Source organism: Anolis carolinensis, chromosome 6 (assembly GCF_035594765.1).
Source record: "Anolis carolinensis isolate JA03-04 chromosome 6, rAnoCar3.1.pri, whole genome shotgun sequence".
NCBI lineage: Eukaryota > Metazoa > Chordata > Lepidosauria > Squamata > Dactyloidae > Anolis > Anolis carolinensis.
The window spans coordinates 35,438,027-35,455,192 of NC_085846.1; the positions used below are offsets into that span (position 1 = coordinate 35,438,027).

The 17,166-nt window shown below is 40.4% G+C and overlaps 1 protein-coding gene across 6 annotated transcripts in view; it reads right to left on the reverse strand.

The window, feature by feature from the left end:
• rundc3a (RUN domain containing 3A) overlaps positions 1-17,166 on the reverse strand; it is a 40,371-nt gene that overhangs the window by 21,501 nt on the left and 1,704 nt on the right. For all 6 annotated transcript variants that reach the window (XM_008113286.3, XM_008113282.3, XM_008113287.3 and 3 more), the window contains exons 2-5: positions 7,679-7,803; positions 5,915-6,048; positions 1,506-1,591; positions 146-235 (exon numbers count right to left, since the gene is read on the reverse strand). In XM_008113286.3, the coding sequence (XP_008111493.1) occupies positions 146-235; positions 1,506-1,591; positions 5,915-6,048; positions 7,679-7,803 (435 nt within the window). The remainder of the gene's footprint in view (positions 1-145; positions 236-1,505; positions 1,592-5,914; positions 6,049-7,678; positions 7,804-17,166) is intronic.

Sequence of the window (17,166 nt, forward strand, 5' to 3'; positions counted from 1 at the left end):
GCACACAAAAATAACAAAATGGGGGCAGTGAAATTTTAAATTAAGTACATCAATGCTTCTCAGTAATAGGTTTTTGGAAAAGACAGGTTATAGCTCTTACTTTCAGCAATTGTATTCTCAGAGTTGAGTTGGAAAACAAACGTACCTGAAGTCAATGGCACTCAGTCCAATCAGCATCCCTGTGAGGACAGTAGATTCCTCTCTCAACATTATTGCTCCATCATCATAAAATCTCCTGTGATGAGAGAGAAAAAGCAATCTGTTGATTAAATGGTGAGGGAGTAGTTGTAGGGGGAGAGAGAAGTGCTATTTTTCCTTGGGGCAATCTGGCTTCCACAATTTTTCACAAAACCATTGACATTTTGTTGGAATGACCAAGAAACACTTTGGACTTACACACTGACAGACATGCTGAAATTATTAGGATTTTTTTTCTATTCATGCAGAGCCCCAGAATTCAGTATGCAGCTAGAACTGCACTGGAAGAAGGCCTACAAACATTTACGGGGGGATATTTTTTGGAGTTAGGATTCCCATGTCTGGGCTCTAGAGCAATAGCATTGTTTTAATGAAGTCTCATATGTCACTGACGCAGGTAATAAAGATGATAGATAACATCAGCAATGCCCTAGATTAGAGTGTGGTTAATGAAACCATTGCTATTAAATTTATCAATAAGGGGATCATATTGTAACATCAAACCTAGACAAATTGCTGTTTTGGAATATAACACCTAGAACATCCCAGGAGAATGTGGGAGTAAGAATCTTGAAAGTAACATTTCCAGATTCTGTGTCACAAAGATAGCCCAAAAATATTCATCATTAGTAAAGATAAAGGTTTCCCCTTGACATTAGGTTTAGTCAAGTCTGACTTTGGGGGTTGGTGCTCGTCTCAATTTCTAAGATGAAGAGCCGGCGTTGTCCGTAGACGCCTCCTAGGTCATGTGGCCGACATGACTTCTTGGAGCGCCATTACCTTCCTGTTGAAGAGGTACCTATTGATCTGCTCACATTTGCCTGTTTTCAAACTGTTAGTTTGGCAGAAGCTGGGGCTAATAAAATATGCTCACCCTGTCCCGTAGATTCGAACCACTGACCTTTTGGTCAGCAAGTTCTGCAGCTTAGCGGTTTAACCTGCTGTGCCACCATGGCCCTACAATTCATCATTAGAAAAGGTTAAATATGAGATTATTTTTGCACCTAATGGTCAAAATATAAGGCATGAAGTTTGCCTTGTAACTGGGCTCATACTGAACATTTTGTAAAATTCAAGGCATCCTAGGGCTAGATCAATATATTTGCCTCCATGGAGTTAGGGATGAGATGACAGTACCTTTCTCCCTGCATATTCTACACATAGCAGCTGCTGTGACTGCTTGCTAGACCTTCTTTCAAATCAGTAAAAAATAAGGTTTGAAAAATAAATTGACCATTGTCCACACAGAAGCAAATAAATTTATTGTAGCAACAATTCATTTTGATGTAAGTTTTGGAAGCTCTCACCTGGTGGTTCTGGTGTCCCGTAGAGCTGTTGCAATATACTCAGACATGCGCTTCTCCATCAAGGCCACACGGATCCAGGCCCGGCCCTAAAACATAAACTTTATTACAACAGGCAGAAAGGGAACTGATAACAATGGTGAAAGTTTGTGAAGAACCTATAATCACTTCAACATGGATCTAGGGGCCCTTCCACACAGCCATATAACCCAGAATATCAAGGCAGAAAATCCCACAATATCTACTTTGAACTGGGTTCTCTGAGTCCACACTGCCATATATTCCAGCTCAAAGTAGAAAATGTGGGATTTTATTCAGCTGTGTGGAAGAGGCCTAGGTAATATTGACATGGGAATAGTCAAGAAATTCAGAATGAAAACCCAACCAGTGATCCTGTAATGTCATGAACTAACTTGAACTATTGCTTCCTCATTGGCACAGATGGATTGTAGTACCACTTCCATTTTATAGAAACCAGAATTTAAAGGAAGCTGCCCATTCCATTTGTACTCATGTCACACTTATATCTCTTTCTAATCTTGAGGCAAATCCTATCAGTGAGCTTTGTGTCAAAACACAGACTGCACTGATCATAGGTAATTTCTTGTCTTTTCAATTATAATGATTCCAATATTAATTTGGGAAGAAAATGTATTTCAGCCATTAGGAAATTTCTCAGAAATTACCTTACTTGTTTTCATGAAACACTGGTATCCACAAACAAAATATATATAGGCCACTTGCTCATCTACAAGGCAACTGCATTGTTTTCATGAAATATCATATGTCACTAACACAAGGAATAAGGATGACAGAAAACTTCAGTAATGCACCAGATTGTAAGATTAATGTTGATGAAAGAGATTTTTTAAATCTCCAAAAATATGCCACTGAATGTCAAGTCCAGTTTTAATATAATCACGTAGAATGAACCATTTAAAAATCTGAGAATTGTGTTTACCAATAAGAACAACTAGAATCTAAATAAATTTAATTATGGGAAACTAGAGAAGATAATCAAGGCAGATTTGGACCAAGAGCTTAACTTTAAGCCGTCCTGATTAATAATCATCAAAACAAATAATATATGGCCTCAATCCTGTTGGTTAGTCCCAATTAAAGTAGGTCCATTGAATCAACTGCTGAATAGTGGAAATAAATTCAAATTATTCTTTACGTCTGCTCTTGTGAGGAACGCCAATAGGATTCAAGCCTATATTCTTAATGCTTAATTAAATATATAGCTTCTATAGAACAGGAGTATGATAAAATGGCAATTCATAATCAACAAATATAAAAGAAAGTAGAAAAATATCAAGACATAATTAGAATATAATTGACATCAATGGGAAAGAACAAGGCCAGCCATACCATTAGGAAGAACAGAAAAGGAAACATGTTTTGGATGACACTAAAAGGGACAGCAGACTACATATTCTTAAAAATGCTTGTAGTTTTTCCTGTCACAGCCATTTGGTTGGTTTGAGATAGTAGGGCAGTCATGGTCAAAGATCAGCCCTCCAGGTGTTTTGGACTTCAACTCCCATGATTCCTAACATCTGGTAGGCTGTTAGGAATTGTGGGAGTTGATGTCCAAAACACCTGGAGGGCCAGAGTTTGCCCATACCTGATATATACCAACAACAATCATAAGATGATAAAGATACTGCCCTAAAGCCAGTAAAACACCTGTATAGATGTACTCAAGAAAAGGAGACATCGGCAAGTTTGAAAGAGAATAAATCTTGGTATATACACTGTCTGGGACAGGTGAAATTGTTATTCTTACATTAAGTTAGATCCCTATTTCAGACTACATGAGATTGCTGAGAAATAATTTTAGATTTTCCAGCTGATTAGCTAAACAAAGGCTGGAGAGGGTATGAAATAGATGCTTTCCAGGCAGCGAAATATCAGATTTTGCTCTCAGGAAATCGGTCCACCTCTGTCGCCATGCAATTGCTGATAACCCAAACTCCTGTGTGCAGTAAGATATTCTTTTCTTAATGGAGCATGTAATCTAATGTTCAACAAAATGTCACTGGAGAAATAAGATTATACAGAGCCACTAGGAGGGAGAGTACAACACATTGATATATAATTCTAGTGCTAGTAAACATTTGTTAAGAATGAGCCTAGACTGATTCAAAGTCTACATAAACTGTGCTGTTGAGGACAGTATATTTATCTGTGCTGTGTCACTAAGATAAATATTAGTATGAAGCTGGAACTTGTTCTCCTGTTAATTTCCATAACATGCCAAAGTTTAAGAATACTTAAGGAAAATTCATATCTGGCTATTGGACAAGACTGAATTTTGCAGTCATGGGAGCATTGAGATTTACATTGTAGAATCCATGCAATTCGACACCGTTTGGCTTGATGCTCTGGAATCATGAGAGTTATAGTTTGGTAAAGCACCAGAACACTTTGGCAGGGAAGGCCTTAGAACAGTGTTTCTCAACCTGGGGGTCGTGACCCCTGGGTGCGGAGCGGGGGAGGGTTGTCGCCAAATATTAGTATTTTCTGTTGGTCCTGAGGCTTCTGTCTGGGAAGTTTGGCCCAATTCTATCATTGGTGGGGTTCAAGGGGCTCTTTGATTGTAGGTGAACTATAAATCCCAGTAACTACAATTCTCAAATGTTAAGGTCTATTTTCCCCAAACTCCACCAGTGTTTAAATTTGGGCACATTTAGTATTCATGCCAAGTTTGGTCCAGATCCATCATTGTTTGAGTCCACAGAGCTCTCTGAATGTAGGTGAACTATAAATCCAAAACTCAAGGTCAATGCCCAGCAAACCCTTCCAGTATTTTCTGTTGGCATGAGAGTTCTATGTGCCAAGTTTGGTTCAGTTCCATCGTTGGTGGAATTCAGAATGCTCTTTGATTGTAGCTTAACTATAAATCCCAGCAACTACAACTTCCAAATGACAAAGTCATCCTCCCCCAAACCCCACCAGTATTCAGTTATGGGTATTTGTACCAAATGTGGTCCAGTGAATGAAAACACATCCTGCATATCAGATATTTACATTATGATTCATAACAGTAGTAAAATTTCGGCTATGAAGTAGCAACGAAAACAATGTTATGGTTGGGAGTTACCATCACATGAGGAACTGTATTAAGGGGTCACAGCATTAGGAAGGTTGAGAACCACTGCCTTAGAAAGGCCTTAGGAAGCTACAACTCCCATGATTCCATAGCAATGAACCATGGCAGTAAATGGTATGCAACTGCATAAATTCAATGATGTAGATGCACCCTTAGACAGACAGGAATAAGACAAAGAACTTTCACTCTTCTTAAAGATATTGGGGTGAAAGAATCATGTCTGTTTCACCTCACTTTGTGGTATGTTGGTAGTTATAGACTAAAAGCACCTGGAAGGCTACAGTTGTCTACCCTTGACTCAGGCCCCTTCTACACTGCCATATAATCCAGATTATCAAAGCAGATAATCCACGTTGTCTGCTTTGAACTGGATTATCTGAGTCTACGCGGCCATATAATCCAGTTCAAAGTAGACAATCTGGATTTTATATGGCAGTGCAGATGAGGCCTTAGAAGAAATTAGGATTTGCAGTGCAGTCCTTAATATTTGTGTGTATTCATTTGCCAATGAGCTAAAACAGAGAGTAAAATGGCATTTTAAATCTCCCAAATGTGATATGTATAGAATTATGTTCAGTATGTTTAAAACAGTTTTAATGCTGGTTGTGTTTAATTCTGTTTGAATGTTTGTATACAGTAGAGTCTCACTTATCCAAGCCTCGCTTATCCAACCCTCTGGATAATCCAAGCCATTTTTGTAGTCAATGTTTTCAATATATCATGATATTTTGGTGCTAAATTCGTAAATACAGTAATTACAACATAACATTACTGCGTATTAAACTACTTTTTATGTCAAAATTTGTTGTATAACATGATGTTTTGGTGCTTAATTTGTAAAATCATAACCTAATTTGATGTTTAATAGGCTTTTCCTTAATCCCTCCTTATTATTCAAGATATTCGCTTATCCAAGCTTCTGCCGGCTCGTTGGATAAGTGGATAAGTTGGATAAGCTTGGATAAGTGAGACTCTACTGTATTTGTATATTTTAAATTGTATACTAATGCTTTTATGTCAAGCCACGTTGAGTCTCCTTTGGGGAGATAAAGTGGGGTATAAATAAATGTAATAGTAAAAGTATGAAGAAACAGAGAAAAATACATTTTTTCAGCTTTCATAATACACCCTTAGCCTGTAAATATTACACCCTTAACCTGTTATTCCACGACCAAGGAAATCAGTCTGGCAGAGGAATCTTAATTCAGCACCTGAAGATTGGACAGTGTTACTCCTCTGCCTGATGGTAGGGCTGGCCCTAACATGTATTGCCTCCGTCTATAAGGTGGGCTCTAACCTTGGCTCTGGAAGTGCTGATGTTTTCCATGTTTTCAATACTACTGACACAGTTATTCGGGACCTTGCTGCAGGCCAGACGGATGTAATCCCAGAAGCCACGTTGCCCATCAGAGCTGAACCAACTGACCGGACCTGAGGAAGAAGAAGGAATAACTATGATTGGCTAAGTGGAGCAGAACCAAAGTTTATCAAACACAATCCTGTATGTCTATGGTTGGTACTATCTGAAAATTCAATCTACTGGGCAGAGTTTGGAGAAAGCAATATGGGCTGGATCGAAATATGTTCATTAGTGGAACTTAAAATTAGTTTTTAAGAATCTAAGCCAAGGGTCCCCGAACTAAGGTCCACAGGCTAGGTGCAGCCCTCCGAGGTCATTTACCTGGCCTCCACCCTAAACTTTAGATTTAGGGTTGCCTCTAAACTTGAAGGCAAATAACAACAACAGTAATCCTAATTACTTTGATTATGTCATTAAATATAACCAGGCCCACATTTCCCATTGAAATACTAATAAGTTTCTGTTGGTTTAAATTGTTTTTCATTTAAAATATTATATAGGGGTATAGGGTGGCAACCTGTGCTCGATAAGGTTACACTCCACCTGAGGACACAGGTCCGCAGTCTGGAGGTTCTCCTGGACTCAGCATTGACACTTGAAGTTCAGGTGTTGATGTCGGCCGGAAGGGCTTTCACACAGTTAAAACTTGTGTGTTAGCTGTGACCGTACCTAGAAAAGCCTGACTTGGCCACAGTGGTCCATGCCTTAGTTACATCTAGGAAGGATTACTGCAACTCTACACGGGGCTGCCTTTGAAGACAACTCGGAAACTGCGATTAGTGCAAAGGTCGGCAGCCAGATTACTAACTAGGGTTACTTATAGGGAGGATACCATGCCCCCATTAAAGCAGCTCCACTGGCTGCCGAAAAGTTACCGGGCTCAATTCAAAGTGCAGGTTATCACTTACAAAGTCCTTTTCGATGCAGGTGGTCCCGGTGGTGATTGGCACATTGGGTGCCGTGCCAAAAGATCTCAGCCAGCATTTGGAAACAATAGATAGCGGCTGAGTTTTTCCTGTTGTTTTTTGTCAATGAGACTGTCACCTGGGATGGCAACATCAATGATCCAAACCTATTTCTCTCCCACAACTGTGATGTCTGGTGTGTTGTGTTCTAGAACTTTGTCAGTCTGGATTCGGAAGTCCCACAGTATCTTTGTGTGCTCAATTATTATTTTATGGGTTTTTTGCACAAGAAATATGTGCAGTGTAAACAGGAATTCCTTAATGTTTTTTTCAAACTATAGTCAGGCCCCCAACTATCCATGGGACTATGAACAGACCCTCGGCTTTAAACATTTGAGGACCTCTGATCCCTGCTGATTTGAAAGTGATCTGAACAACATAAAATAAGATCGAAATCCAACATTATGTAGATAAAGTTTACATTCAGGGACTGAATTCCTTTGCATTTGTTCAATATTAATAAACACATGTTTTGATGAAAGCTGAACTTTACGTGCTTCCTAGTTCTTGCTACACCCCGTTTATAGTCTAAAGCACTCTGAATATTAGGAATTTCTAATTGGTAATTGGAGACAAGGCTCTGTTTTAAGCCTGGAGGGCTGACACATGGAACTGAGTTCTAGACTAGAGCTCTAAAAGCTCTTGCATGGAATTGCATCTTGATATAGTGACACTCCAGATTAATCACTAGACACACCCCCTCAGGGGAAATCTCACTCATCAATTGAAGACTTACCATGGTCCCCCTTAAAACGATGGCTGAGGATGTGCTCTAAGATGGCTGCGAAGTTCACAAACTCCTCCGATGAGTCATCAATTGGTTCTATGGTATATTTTTCCAGCAACGTCTTCACAGAGAACCTGCGCATAGACAAAAATATAACTAGGTTTGAACAAGAGAGAAACACGAAGGGATCTGGTTTTTCACTAGTTGGCTCCTCTCCCTAAGTCTTGATCTGGATGATCATTAACTGTGCCTCTAATTCTTTACAGAAATATTTGCAAAAGGCAACACTGTCCCTTTGGTTATGGCATGAGCATTTTACTTGATTTCATTTGAAGTCAATCATAGCAGTTTCTTGGTTGCTGTGAGATTTCCGGGCTGTATGGCCATGTTCCAGAAGCATTCTCTCCTGATGTTTCACCCACATCTATGGAGAGGTTGTGAGGTCTGTTGGAAACTAGGCCGATGGGGTTTATATATCTGTGGAATTTCCAGGGTGTTTGAGGCAAGTGTGAATGTTGCAACTGATCACCTTGATTAACACTGAATGGCCTTGCAGCTTCAAAATCTGGCTGCTTCCTGCATGGGGGAATCCTTTGTTGGGAGGCGTTTGCTGGCCCTGATTCCCCCAGGCAGGAAGCAACCAGACTTTGAAGCTGCAAGGCCATTCAGTGCTAATCAAGCTCACCAATTGCAACATTCAACTTACCTCCAACAGACAAGAGTTCTTTCTCCCACCCTGGACATTCCAAAGATATATAAACAGACCTCACAACCTCTGAGGATGCCTGCCATAGATGTGGGCAAAATTTCAGGAGAGAATGCTTCTGGAACATGGCCATACAGCCCAGAAAACTCACAGCAACCCAATGATCCCAGCCATGAAAGCCTTCAACAAACAGATAGCAGTTTTGGTTCTGGAATAAACAAAGTGACCTCTTAGCCATAATTCCTGGCTGGAATGACATTTGTGATATTGACAGATGGATACTTTTTTGCAGTTGCTTCCATAATGATTTCTTCTGCAAAACAGAGGCAAACTCTCTGAAACCATTTTCTTTTCTTTCTCCTGCATTTCTGCCTGGTTTCATGCCTATGATTCCAACAGACAGGCTGCACTCCATCATGCCTCTGTGATCGAGGTGACCACCCCCCCCCCCAGGACTTTGTAAAAGATAGTTCAAAAATCAAGACTTTATGTTCTATATTCCATATATTTATAGTAGAAGGTGATTGAGATTTTTCACTGGAGTTTACTGTGACTCTCTGCACAAAAGGTGTTTGACCTTTTAGCCTGAGGCAAGAGATAACAACTTCATGAATTGTAAAATCATGCTGCTAAAACTCCACTTTTATGAATTTCCATGCTGGGTTCTCCAGATGTTATGAACTTCGTTCTTATCAAATATTTTCAATTGTTTATATCATTCATGATTCCCCTTTATGCAATGTAACTCACTTTTATGGATTCTCCCTTATTTCCATGAAATCTATCTATCTGCCTATATGTATTTGTACTCTTTGGGATCCCCGGAAAATATGTATTTTTCCCAGCATGGTTTATATTCCAACTTTATTTTATTTTTCATTTTATTTCATATAATTGTCAAGTCATGAAATCAAATAGGAAATATTTTGAACTCAACCTGAACCCCAGAACTTATCCCATTTCCTATGACCCAGGCTTCCCTTCCAAAAACAAAAGGATAATCTGCCACCGCTAAACCCAATCAAATTCAAATTGCATGGACAATATAGGGCTTGAGTCGCCGAATTCGGAGTGTTGACCTAAAGGTGATTCGCCCCAAGGCAAACATTGTCATATCTCACCCAAAGGAAAACCAGGACACCTCAGGAAGGCGCCCTGCAGAGCCTGTCAATATGGCTCATTACCACCCATCTTTGCTTCCACCTCTGACACCCCAAGGCATATCTAAAATCTGTATATGTGACAGAAACCCGGACACCCTTGATTGCTGCCATTAATAAATTAAGCACCCTTTAAGAAATCAGTCTAGCAGGATTTAATCCTCCAGTTCCTGTCCTGTCACCTCATTGTTTCAATAACTCCCGCCTTCTCTTTCCTGATTGGCCCGAGTAGAGACAAAAGGCAGCTTCCTATTGGGCCAACGGAGCAAGGCGGGAAACGAAAGCCCGCCTCGGTCAACCTTCTAGCCTATCAACGATCAGATGGGTGGGGGAGCAGGGCGGGAAATTCAAAGGGCTGTCAGACTGAAATTTTGTATAAATATGGCTTTATTTTGATTGTATAGTACCCTAGTAGACCGAATGATCGCTACTAGAGTCCTCTTCAGCTGAATTGCTCAATAAAGACTCCTTGGCGGATTTTCCTTCAACTTTGGCGGACCTTCTTCATTTCGGCTTCAGGTTGTATTGCGGCTCGTAATTCTCCTTTTGGCTTCGCCAAGGTCCGTTCTCTCAGGACCGGATCGGGTCTCTCCTTAAGGGCCCGATCCCCTAAAACGCGGTCGACAACACCTCTGACACCCACAACACCAGCTGGCCTGCAGTTGATTTGGCAGAAAATGAAAATAGATCGAAGTAGATGGATTCCTTTTCCACCGAATTATGCTATCCTGGATTAGTGCATGTGACTGGGAAAATCAAGATTGCGAGTTCTCAATTCTATCTAGGTTGTATACTTCCTTAGATTGGGACTAATGTGTAAATCCCTTGATGTATGGTAATAACATTTTTCCTCTTGGTAGATCTTTGTCTTTATTCTCGTGGCTTGCATAGGGAAGCTGATGAAGAAACAAAACCTACAAACTATCTACAGACCCACTAAGAAAATCCAACAAATGTTACATTCAGCAAAATACAAGAGGGATCCTCTCACCTCTGCAGGAGTCCACTGTATACCATGCAGCTGTGGACAAGTCCACACAGGGACCACTAAATGCAGCGCCCTAACATGAACCATGAAAGGCACTGCAGGAAGCAGCCAGGTTTTGAAACTGCAAGGCTATTCAATGCTATTCAAGCTGGCCAATTACAACATTCACACTTGCCTCAAACAGACAAGAGTTCTTTCTACCACCCTGGACATTCCACAGATATATAAACCCAACTTGCCTAGTTTCCAACAGACCTATGAGGATGCCTGTCATAGATGTGGGAAAAACGTCAGAAGAGAATGCTTCCAGAATATGGCTATACAGCCCGGAAAACTCACAGCAACCTAGGCATTGAAAGCCTTCGACAACACAATAATAATAATAATAATAATACAGTAGAGTCTCATTTATCCAACGTAAACGGTCTGGCAGAAGGTTGGATAAGTGAATATGTTGGATAATAAGGAGGGATTAAGGAAATGCCTATTAAAAGTCAAATTAAGTTATGATTTTACAAATTAAGCACCAAAACATCACGTTATACAACAAATTTGACAGAAAAAGTAGTTCAATACAGAGTAATGCTATGTAGTAATTACTGTATTTACGAATTTAGTACCAAAATATCACGATGTATTGAAAATATTGACTACAAAAATGTGTTGGATACTCCAGAACATTGGATAAGCGAGTCTTGGATAAGTGAGACTCTACTGTAATAACAACAGGAAAAACTCAGGACCTCAAGACTGAACTTCAAAGACTCTGGCAGAAACCAGTGCAGGTGGTCCCGGTGGTGATGGGCACACTGGGTGTTATGCCAAAAGATCTCAGCCGGAAACAATAGAAATTGACAAAATTATGATCTGCCAACTGCAAAAGGCCACCCTACTGGGATCTGCACGCATCATCTGAAAATACATCACACAGTCCTAGACACTTGGGAAGTGTTCGACTTGTGATTTTGTGATACGAAATCCAGCATATCTATCTTGTTTGCTGTGAAATAATAAAATATTGATAATAATAAAAACAACAACAACAACAACAACAATAATAATTTATTATCTGCCCTTCCCCTCAGCCCAAAACAGGACACAACATCACCAAACCAAGAGATAAAACATCACCAAAAAGACATACAACAAAACACACAGAGTTAAAATACTAGTTAAAATCCACTGATGAAAATAAGATTAAAATTCACAACTTTAAATTGATGGGATACTCTTGGGATTTACAGCCTAATTGTTCATTTTTAAGCTCAAATTTAATTTCAGAAAGAAAAGCTATTTTCTAGCTATTCAACTGAAACATAAACATGACACCTAGAGGGATAATTGTCCTGTGTTTCATGCATGCGCTTCAAATTTAACCACCCCACACTGTAGTAAGCCTGGCTGAAATGATGAATACAAACCACTTTGAACACTGTTGGAGCATTATGTAAACACTAACAGCACCATTCTATGAATGCATCTTCAAAAACAAGCTCGACTGTGTTCAAAGGATCTATTGTAGTTGGGTTAACAATAGGATCAAGGCCATTTAAAAAAAGAAACAGTAATACATGATGATGATATATTATAATACAATTATAATAATTTATAAGATCCAGAGTTTGGAATAAATAAATTCAAAACTATGCACTACCCAAAGATTTTTTTTAACCATCCTTTGTTTTGCTTTGGAATTGAGCGAACAGATCTGGAATGAAGCCACATTTCAAATATAATCTAATGAGTTAAAAATGGCACAAAATGAAATTATTAAGACACCAAGCAACAGTGGGTTGCTGTGAGTTTTCCTGGCTGTATGGCCATGTTCCAGAAGCATTCTCTCCTGACGCTTCGCCCACATTGTGAGGTCTGTTGGAAACTAGGCAAGTGAGGTTTATAGATCTGTGGAAGGTCCAGGGTAGGAGAAAGAACTCTTGTCTGTTTGAGGCAAGTGTGAATGTTGCAATTGGCCACCTTGATTAGTATTGAATGGCCTTGCAGCTTCAAAGCCTGGCTGCTTCCTGCCTGTTGGGAGGTGTTAGCTGGCCCTGATTGTTTCCTGTCTGGAATTCCCCTAACACTTTCTAGTTCTTTTACGCATTTTCTTTTAAAGGAAAGTGTATTTCAAGCAGAATTTGGTTAAATTACTTTGTAAAAATTGCAGTGTAACTAATTACTTGGTTTTGTTAGAAAGTTTTAATGAATTAACTCTGACATCTATTGGATCACAGCTAATATATAATCAGTTAACAGTGGGTTTTCTGGGCTGTATGGCCATGTTCCAGAAGCATTCTCTCCTGACATTTCACCCACATCTATGGCAGGCATCCTCAGAAGTTGTGAGGTACATACCTCACAACTTCTGAGAATGCCTGCCATAGATATGGGCGAAATGTCAGGAGAGAATATTTCTGAAACATGGCTATACCGCCCGGAAAACACACAACAACCCTGTAATTCCAGTCATGAAAGCCTTCGACAACACAGTTAACAAAGGTTCTCCTCTTCTCATTTTCAATATTTAAATTAGAAATATAGTTGAATAATTATATTTGTAATTTTATTTGTACATGCTTCCTTATGAATTAATATTTTCCATTTAAATAGTGCTGACATTGAATAGAGAGAACAGATTTGCCTGATCATTATGTTGGAAAGTTAACATTACCATTTAAAATTACAGAGTGATTATTTAAATAATAATAATGTCTGCTGTAGCGATTGCCAATTTATTCAATATTTATGACACATAATGGCTCCTACTATCATAAAGCATCCAGACAGGAGCGAAAGCGCCTGCATTTCTTCATGATTGACTGATCTGCTTATAGCTCTTTCCAATCAGATGGATGAGGATAATGTTGTCACATCTGTGGGATCTGGAAGGAATGGACGAATGGCTCTTAGCAGCATAACCAAAGATTTCAGTTGCAATCCTATGCATTTTCACCCCTCTAGAATACACTTAAAATATATAACCATTTCAGTGGGATGAAGAAAACATAGCGGATGGGATCTTCTGATGGCATGCCGGACTTATTCATGCATGTTCTAAAGGCCAGTCCTTGGGGAAGGTGAGATGAGGATTGCTGCAAATTGTGGAATGAAAAAATTGATTCCTCAGCTGTCAGAAGCCTAAGAAACTCCTGTCTATTCAATGTTCTATGGCAAGAATGATATTTTTGGTGTGAATTTGTAGCTAGCGGATTACACTGGGACTTGGGAGGCCCAGATAAAAGTTCTCAGCAAGCCACGAAAAGCACAGGATGACCATGGACTTTCATGACCTATTTTGGAGGATAATACAGACAACAAAAAAGCTATATAGACTGCTTTGAGATTTCTCCTGGATCCACACCGTCAATTTGTCCATCTCTGCTAATTCACATATTTTCATGAGTCAATCTTCTTGTGTCGGTATATCTGGTTTTCTGCATCTCTCGGCATAGATCAGTGGTTCTCAGCTTGTGGGTCCCCAGGTGTTTTGGCCTACAACTCCCAGAAATCCCAGCCAGTTTACCAGCTGTTAGGATTTCTTGGAGTTGGTGGCCAAAACATCTGAGGACCCACAGGTTGAGAACCACTGTCCTAGAGTCACACTGAATGACCTAGAGATTATAATCAAGTGTATAATCAAATCCAGAAATTCCCAAACCAAAGATATGGAGGAACAATGGCAACTGATTTTTCCTGATTTTTCTGGGCTGTATGACCATGTTCCAAAAGCATTCTCTCCTGACGTTTCACACACATCTTCACTCAGGCATTCTCAGAGGTGGTGTGGCCTGTTGGAAACTAGGCAAGTGAGGTTTATACTAGGCAAGTCAGGGCCAGCTAACACCTCCCAACAAAGGATTCCCCCAGTCAGGAAACAGCCAGGTTTTGAAGTCACAAGGCTATTCAGTGCTAATCAAGATGGCCAACTGCAATATTCACACTTGCCTCAAACAGACAAGAGTTCTTTCTCCCATTCTGGACATTCCACAGATATATAAATCTCACTTGCCTAGTTTCCAACAGACCAAACAGCCTCTGAGGATGCCTGCCATAGATGTGGGCAAAACGCCAGGAGAGAATGCTTCTGGAACATGGCCATACAGCCCGGAAAACTCACAGCAACCCAGTGATTCTGACCATGAAAACCTTCGACAACACAAAAAGGACTGTCCGAAATTTTTATGCAGTTTTCAGCCAAATCTCCCTCCTTTTCTCTATCCCCCCCCCCCCATGTCTGTAGATATAAACTTAAGCCCCAGTTTACATTTACTGTCTCAATATACATATATACAAGGCCAAAAGTCTATGCCTATTTACTTTGTGAGAAGTTTAATGCACATGGACTCCAGCCAGAGTGTCATTATTATCCAATCACAAGGACACTTTCATTTCACATGGTTTATCTGCACTTGCAACAAGCACACTGTTATTTCTAATACTGTTGTGCTTATAATGCCCACTAATTTTGTATTTTATCTATAGTACTATCACAGTCTGGTAGGAGAGAAGGTCCATGAGGGTTACACCATGAATTACTGCACTGGGTGATCCTTACCCAAGTGACACCACTGGACAATATGAACAGCTTTCAAAAATAATTTTATAAACATGTTTCAGCCTTCAACCGTCATCTAAGAGAAATTCCTGACTACTTAGCACGTATTTGTATAAGGAAAGCAAGCCCTTTCCTTTCATAGTTATTCTAGACTGCCTTCATTTGCACTACTATATATTTTTTATTGAGCCCAGGGGTGATGAGAGACTAAGTACCAAATTGAATGAAAATAGCCAATATCTCGGTGGGATGGAGAAGCATGTCTCCCTGGTTTTGTAGCAGAATAAGCCATTTAGTTACAACAAGGCCTCTTGTTGAGTAGGAGGTGTAGAACCAATGAACCAAATCCTGATCAAACTGCAGCCAAAATGGAGGCACAGAGCAGTAACTGATTTCAGGAAATATATGGTTCACATTTGCTTCTGCAAATGGCTGACAGAATGATCTAGAGCTCAAACACTTTCTTCTCCCTGATTCTTGTGCAAGGACAGAGACCGAAAATTGGAAATTGTAAGGCCTTGGCTGATGGCTGTGTTCTTTGCTTTGTTCCTTTTGTTGGGAAAGGGTCGTGGTCGCTACAGCATCCTAGTTAGATCCCACTCTCCTCCTCCTCCTCTCCCCTCCTCTCTCCTTTCTGCTGCTCATAAGATGCTCTCCAGTGACGTCACTTCCCAGGTCTCGCCTCTTCCCCAACCAGGGTGTCTGCGTTCATTTCCCCCGGGTTCCACCATGGAGATACTTCTTAGATCCCCTTGTTTCCCCATTAGGAAATAAAGGTGCTAATCCTGTCTCTCTGCCTTACCCTTTCTTCTTCCAGGTACCGGCATCATCATCCTCTCCCTTTACCCAGAAGTTGAATTGCTCACAATGACCTCTGACAATACTATTTAACCTTCTTCCTGTCTGTTTTCTACCCCATTCAGCCTTCTGGATTGTTTCTCGCACTACTGACCTGCCGCCATCTCAGAAGACCCAAAAGAGAAAGAACTAACAGCTGAGTAGAGTTGAAGCCACCAGTCTTTCTTTCCCCAAACCCTTAAGGTCCAGGGGAAATAATTTCTTGGGGTTGTGAGATTTCCAAGTATTTCTCATGAAGGCTCCCAAGAATAAATCATCTACACCAGGGGTGTCAAACTCATGTTCCTGGAAGACCACATCTGCCTTATAGTTGCCTTCAAAGAGCCATTGAATCCATGGGTGGAGAATATAGTGGTCAGTGCTCTTCAATTTTTACCCAATTTGGTAAAAATTGAACAACAACTCCCATCACTTTTGATTATCCACCATGAGGACTGGGGATAATGGAATCGCAACCTCACAGCACATGTGGCTCTGAGGCTGAGGAAAGTCTAAAGGGCATTTTAAAGTCAGACAATACACAAGTTTTGTATCTGAATGCAAATCCCATATACACAAGTTTTGTATCTGAATGCAAACCCCACTATTACGATTAAACAGCACAAATGGCACCCTTCCAGATGCTACTGTATCATAGCTCCTATCATGATGAAGAAACAGGAGCTGGAATCTAGCCTGTGGGGAGGAGGGGAGCATAAAAGGATGTGGAGGGGTGGATTCGGCCTGTGGGCCTTGCGTTTGACACATGTGGTTTATCCCAAGCCCTCCCTGAAACATGGATCACAACAGAGCATCTCATGATGATTCCAGTTACCTTTAGCCTGAGTCTACCGATCCACCCTTCCACCTTTCAACTTTGAGATTGTTCCCTTATCTCACCCTGATGCTTCCTGCTGTTTCTTCCAAATGGCCTTTCATACTATGTGACGCTGTTCCAGAATGTTTACTCTAACCTGAACACTATCTTAAGACAGGAGCTGTATCTCAGAGTCCAGCTTCGCCATGCCAAGCCATGGTTGACCATTTTCTTGAACTGGGGACACCCATTCCGCCAGATCCACGACCAGATCCACACATACATAAATACATACATATATCTATGGCCTTCCATACGATGTTGATGCCCTTCTGGATTGTTTGCTCTAACCTGACAGGTATCTTAAGACAAGAGCTGTATCTCAGAGTCCACATTCGCCATTCCATGCCATAGTTGACCATTTCCTTGAACTGGGG